Below are 7,014 nucleotides of genomic sequence, written 5' to 3'. Positions count from 1 at the left end.
TCATTTTTTTTTTATATCATCCTTCTTCTGCTGCAATAATGTAATTTAGTGTACAGATAGGAATTGGCTTTGAGAGATATACCAATGTCCTGAAGTGTAAAGTAATTAAACATAATACATAGACTATTACGATGGATTGAGGAGGTGTGGCACTCAAAAAAGGATTTGTCACAATAAATCACGTGCTGAGATTTTGGTGTCATTTTAAAGCTTATTTTGAACCCCACAAGTTATTGGATAAAAGTTTGATCAAAGCAAATTTTTTAGTATGGTTTTTCACATATGAAATATAGCTAGCTAAACAAAATAAGTTTTATCCACTATAGATTAGAAAAGGTTTAGTCACAACCAGCCAATCACAGCACAGCATTTGCCGTACCCATGATGCTCTGTTGTTTGAGGTTGTGAGTTTTAACAGCGTTCTCTTAATCTTTATTGTTACCGTGTCGCAGAGCTAGAAATGTTTAATTTAATATTAATTAGGATGAGTGAAGTTATTGATGACTATTTTAGAAGTATGGAAGATGGATCAAAGAAGAGGACTATAAATCCACGGAAGAGAGAATTGGCAAGGAAAAGATGGGTAACCCAACTGGAAGGTTACAATATTTTTAACCCGTACTCACATTACTCTTAAAGGTTTTCTTGTAAAAGCTTGACTCCCAGTGACATTGATATATAAATCAGTATAACTACTAGGGGAAGATTGGACACTGTTTGACACCAAAAGCCTGCTTTAGACGCCTGGACGATATCTCAGACTGTAAGAGAATTTTCATAAAAAGAGAAGTTGTTAATCTACAAACTAACTCTTGGCCAAAGGCCTAATGAACTTTGTGTTTAAATGTGAGACGCAGCCATGGAAATCTCTTCAAAAGAAAGGTTGGCCTGCTAAAAAATGCACCATTGTAGAGATAGATGAGTTGCCACTCATTCACAGCATACCGCCAGCCAAAAAGAAAGATGTTGACAAGCTTTTGACGCACATCTTTGGGGTCGATGAAACACTCAATTGGTATTTTCGTATCGTTTCTAACAACGCCTCCCTGGAACCGAAGAAGCTGACCATGGTGAAGAAAACTGGGACCTGAGAAGACTTCATAACCTCTTGGTTATGAATCTCCCGTTCGACTTCGCTTCTAGTCTCTGGGATGAGATTATTTCTTATAATTACCTGGTATGAACATCAGGCAGTGGCGAAGGAAAGTATCTGACAGGGCAGAATGGAAGAACATTGTTAAGCAGGCCAAGACTCACAAAGGGTTGTAGCGCCATTAGAAGAAGAAGAAGAAGAATTACCTGGTATTGGTCTGCTACTCGTTGTTCAGATACTTGGATTTCTGGGTACTCTCTGCAAAATTCGACATACAACTGTTGTTGATAGCCGATTGTTTCTTGACCGAGGTTTGTCACCTTATAATAAAAGCGCAAAATATTTTCATTCATGGACATAGGACATAGTCCATTTCATGCGCTGCGTCGGTCGTCCCGCATGAGTGAGCGCCGGCTGATGTTGATCAAATGATATTTATTATATTATTTTATTTATTAATTACTTACAGAACACTTAGAATTGGATCTTTTACCATTCTTCGTGTAAATAGATTTATGATTCTCACTTGAAACCTGTGTAATTTTTAGTTTTTTGCTGCACTGTTTTTCCTATTTTTTTTTCTAAACTATTGCTATACAACATCTACTTCTTCCAGTTCACAGTCTATCTTTCTTTCCAGATATTGTTTCTCAGCAAATTCCCTGATATTCTTATCTATACATTTAATTTCTTCTGAGCCTCCCCCAATATAATAAAAAAAAAAAATAAAAGTTATTGTATAACAAAAAATTTATTAAAATTATATCACAATATTCAATTATTTACAATATGTAAGTCAATATATTATCTCATGTCAATGCTTCAAACATTCAGTATTTATTTATGAAAACCGATTACAAATAAAATTAGTCTTACAAAGTATATGGTATAAATAGATTGACAGATAATTTTATTTGCATTGTATAATGCGTTGCATTTTACATCATAGAGGTAAAGAAAAATAAAGTTATAACTTTATGTAATCTTTAATCAGTTTAAAAATATATCTTAAAAAATATAAACTGTTTTACTGACAAAATTATCTCACAGTGTCAATGTTTGGGGTTTTGGTAAGCTTTGCAATGCTCTATGCAAACAGATATCAAAAATTCTTCAACTTACACTGGACAATAAATAATTTTTCCTAAACGAACCATCTCGTTAATTCTTCTTCTTTTTCTTATCCTTGTCAGATACAATTCCCATGGCTTTTTCATATTCCATAATAAGTTTCTCTTGTACTTCTGGTAAGCAAGGCGAATACCTTGAATATTCCATCGTGAATTCTCCTTTGCCTTGCGTACTTGAGCGTAATTCACCTGCGTAACCAAACATTTCGTTTAACGGTACTTCCGCGTGAACTGTGAACCAACCTTCGGTACCTTCAGTACCAGTAACTATTCCATGTCGCTTGTTTATTTGAGCTATGACTGCCCCTTGGAATTCATCTGGAGCCGTTACTTCAACAGCCATGATTGGTTCAAGGACATGCCAGATGCCATTCTCAAATGCTGCAACAAAAATGAGTATCTGTTATTTAAAATCCACTATTATGGATGGTTCTTTAAAATAATATATATACAGTGAGGGGCAAAATTATAGAATAAATACATTTTTTGAAGGAATAGATGACTTTGTGATGATTTTTTAAGGAATTGTTGATTTTTTAAATGAGGTTAGGGGTCATGTTTTAGATCATTTGAAAGGTTATTCAATTCTCTATTCCATAATATAAACATAATTAGTTATACAGGGTGGTCAAAAAGATTTGATTTTTGAATTAAATTAATTTACACAAATAGTATGTATGTAATTTATGTAATACAAAATACATTTTACTGCTGTCCGAAAATAGACAAAAAAATGTTTATTTGGCAAAGAAAAAAAAGACTTCAAATTGCCACCCACCTGTAGTACCACCAATAATGACCACTTTCTTTAAATTGTGAAAAATTTCTGAAGTTTTATTATGAATTTTCATTCTGATTAAATTTTTTAAATCTTGTAAAATTTTTGGTCAAATTTTAGAGCAACTTTAAAACTACCTGACAATTTATATTGTTCAAAAAACTCTGATGGCACAGATTGCACCTTTATAATACTAAAACACACATTTAGGGTTGTTTTGTTGATTTGACACAATCTATTTTTTTCAATTAAAGATTATGTTCAACTTAAAAAAATGTTAATTTTATAATTAGTACATATTAAATTTATGAACACACTAACAAATATGTTTTGTATATAGAGATTGTAACAAAAGAAGATGTGTACTCGAATTTATTCTGACTTTGCACAGATACCACACACTTATATTTCTTTATAATTCTTCATTATTGGTTCAGTTTCTTGTTGCAATTTACAATTTATACATTCCACTTTAATATATACTTACTATCTTTAATGGCACCTTGAGCTGCCAGGAAGAAAGAATGTTCACTTGAGTCCACCATATGATGAGCACCATCTATGAGTCTAAACTTTAACCCCGAGAGTTTCTGGCCCGCAAGCAATCCTTTTTGTGCCATATCCAAGAAACCTCGTTTAACACCAGGTACAAATTGTTTTGGAACATTAGTACCTACTGTTTCATCAGTAAATTCCAGAAGAGTATTTCTGTGAGGTGGTAGAGGTTCTAGAACCCCTGTAACTCGAGCATACTGTCCTTGACCACCAGATTGCTTTTTGTGAAGATAGTCAAACTCACAAGGAGAAACTAACGTTTCTCTAAAGGCAACTTTTGGTTTTCCTATTGACACCTAAAATAAAATGTACTATTTATTAATATATTACTTATCTATAGTAACATTTATCTACTGCAAGAACATTTAAGAGAAAATTATAAATACTAATTGACTATACTAACGGGACAATTATATTCCCTCTCCATCCTTTGAGCATAAATTTCTAAGTGAAGTTCACCCATACCGGATACAATTGTCTCTCTGCTGTCATCATCATAGTAAAAATGGAAAGTTGGATCTTCTTTGGTAAATCTAGCAACAGCTTTTGAGAAGTTATCTCTGTCCTTTGAGTTTACAGGTTTAATTGCCATGGATACAACAGGTTCTGGTACAAATATCGATTCTAGAGATAGATCTAATTTTGGGTCAGTTACAAACGTATCTCCACTAGCACAGTCTACTCCAAATAAGGCAAATATATCTCCAGCATAAACTTCATTAACATCTTCCATGTTATTTGAATGTAAACGAATAAGTCGAGCAATTCTTACTTTTCTTTGAGTTCTCATGTTGTAGATGCTATCTCCTAAAAAAGATCAATACAAATTATTTAAAAACAAAAAATCTATCCAGTTACAAAAATTACTTTGGAGTAAATAGGGCTTTAATAAATTATAACATACTCTAGTTATAAAACGTAAGTAATTGATTACAGAGGTATATTCTATCTATACCTGTATGTCATTACTACTGGATGATATATACATACTTTTAATGGACCTTCATTATTACTGCATAAGAAAGTAAATACAAAAACGGGATTTGGCACTCCTGGAGTGACTGATAAGGAAAACCATAGCTTTCTTAATCAGTTTTGAGTCGATGCCACTAGATTCGATTCTATTCCAAATGATTCATTTTGATTGATTTGATTAAAATTATTTAATTTTTTATTTAACTTACCTTTTTGAAGTTTTCCCTGATAACATCTCATATATGTTAATTGGCCAAACTTCCCGGCTTCCAACTTAAATGCCAGTGACACAAAAGGTTTTTTCCCATCTCTTGAAGGATCCAATACAATTTTCTGAGCATCTTCTCCTTCCTTTTCTTTTAAAGCATAGTTACTAACTTCACCAGGATGAGGTAGATAATCCAAGACTCCATCCAACAATGGTTGAACCCCTTTGTTTTTTAAGGCTGTTCCCACAAAGACAGGCGTAAAAGCTCTCTTAAGGCAAGACCTTCTAATGGCTGCCTTTATATCAGCCTCTGTTATTGGTTTTTCTTCAATGTACAATTCTCCAAGATGCTCATCACAGTTAGAAAGGTGTTCTATCAGTTCGTGTCTTTTTTCATCACTTTCTGTTCTCATTTCCTTAGGGATTTCATCATAACGAAGTTGGTTACCAAAGCTACCATCAAAATAAATTGACTTTTGGTCTACCAGATCAATAATACCTTTACAATTTGATTCAACACCAATAGGCAATTGTACAAAAGCTGCATGATGATTCATTTTGGATCTCATTTGTGATAGTACTCTCTTAGGATTAGCTCCTAATCTATCGAGTTTGTTAATAAATGCTAAACATGGAACATTATATCTCTTCATTTGTCTGTTTACTGTTAAAGATTGACTTTGTACACCTCCAACAGCACACAGCACTGAAAATAAAAAAAAATATATTAAAAACTGCCATCATGGTGTGTAGAATGCTAAAACATTCCATCATTCATAATTCAATAAATAAACTTACCGAGAATAGCTCCATCTAACACTCTTAAAGCTCTCTCTACTTCTACAGTGAAGTCTACATGTCCAGGAGTATCAATTATATTAATATTATGTTCCTTCCATAATGTGTATGTAGCAGCTGACTGAATAGTAATACCTCTTTGTCTTTCTAATTCCATAGAGTCCATAGTAGCACCGACATTATCTTTACCTTTAACTTCATGCATAGACTCAATTCGTCCAGTATAGTAAAGTATTCTTTCTGTTAAGGTTGTTTTTCCAGAATCAATGTGAGCAGATATTCCAATATTTCTAATTTTTGTAATATCTTTGTGTTCTGCATATTTTTCGTACGTGGACATACATTTGTAGTTGTGCTAAAAGATAGATATCAATATTAATTATGTAACAAGATGTAGAAAGAGTGGTTTAAGGATATAATATAAAATACTTTTTTAAATAATAAGAATGTCATGTAGATATAAAAATAAAAAATTTTGAACAGAAAGAATTAATAAATATTGCTTCTACGAAACTTTGTGGCTAAAATCAACTAACAACAAATATAACTCATACAATTGACTGGTTTAGGTTCTAGTATATTAGAAAATACACAAAGTCCTGAAATATATCAGTTTTAAGAAATGAGATTTAAATATTTGACATGACACTTACCTTCAATAATCTTGAAATATTTTTTAATATATTGCTATTTATACGAATCATTTTTGATGTCTTTGCTTTACTAATTTATTACTTAATCAAAATTATTTTTTAAAATCACATTCATTCCAACCTTCAAAACTACTATCAAAATGGCAATCAGCAAGGCAATCACGCTGCCGGCAGTCAGTTGTCAATCTAATTTTTACACCTAGTCTTCCACTTTTTGGCGTTCAACCACAGAATACACCATCATCCAAACAAGAAGCAAAACGAAGTGTTGTTTGATGTTTGTTTTTTAATAGTTATTATAATTAATTTAGTTAGTTATTTAATTAGTTAAGTTCTAAGTAGTTTTACTGTCACTGTCACTCCGAAATTTCTGTCCTCCCAACATCAAAGGTTCCGACTTCCGACAAAGCTTTCTCTTCTTGTTGGGATGGGGTATTCTGTGGTTCAACCATGATCGCCCCTCAATTTTCGATCGATCCAATGTTTTAACCTTGTTTAGGCTATTGCCTCTTTAAGGAACCATGATCGCTCTATTCTAAAGCATTAAATCATAGCCCACTTAAAACGTTTATTTATTGAAATGTTTTTAAAACGAATGGCTTAAACAAATACATTTTTCACATTTGGTCCCAGTGAATATAGCCTCAAATGAGCTGTCAATTTGTTGGCAGTGTTGCCATGTCCGTATAATGTGTATGTTATATGTTTCAAATACAAAGAGAGAAAGCTTTTAGAACGCACACTTGTATTATATTATTTTATAGATTTTGCAATTTTATAACTTATATAAAACATTCATAAATTATTATTTGTTTCTTTTGATA

The 7,014-nt window shown here is 32.4% G+C and overlaps 1 protein-coding gene across 1 annotated transcript; it reads right to left on the bottom strand.

Annotated features, from left to right (window-relative positions):
* Positions 1-1,861: 1,861 nt before the first annotated feature.
* Positions 1,862-6,367, bottom strand: mEFG1 (mitochondrial translation elongation factor G 1). Its single transcript, XM_072532908.1, has 6 exons — positions 6,191-6,367; positions 5,538-5,892; positions 4,741-5,445; positions 3,960-4,363; positions 3,489-3,852; positions 1,862-2,604 (listed from the first exon to the last, which is right to left on the bottom strand). The coding sequence occupies exons 1-6, from the start codon at positions 6,239-6,241 to the stop codon at positions 2,255-2,257; spliced, it is 2,229 nt and encodes a 742-aa protein (XP_072389009.1). The 5' UTR covers positions 6,242-6,367; the 3' UTR covers positions 1,862-2,254.
* Positions 6,368-7,014: the final 647 nt, after the last annotated feature.

The sequence above is a fragment of the Diabrotica undecimpunctata genome, chromosome 5 (assembly GCF_040954645.1).
Source record: "Diabrotica undecimpunctata isolate CICGRU chromosome 5, icDiaUnde3, whole genome shotgun sequence".
NCBI lineage: Eukaryota > Metazoa > Arthropoda > Insecta > Coleoptera > Chrysomelidae > Diabrotica > Diabrotica undecimpunctata.
This window is presented reverse-complemented; position numbering and strand designations above follow the sequence as displayed.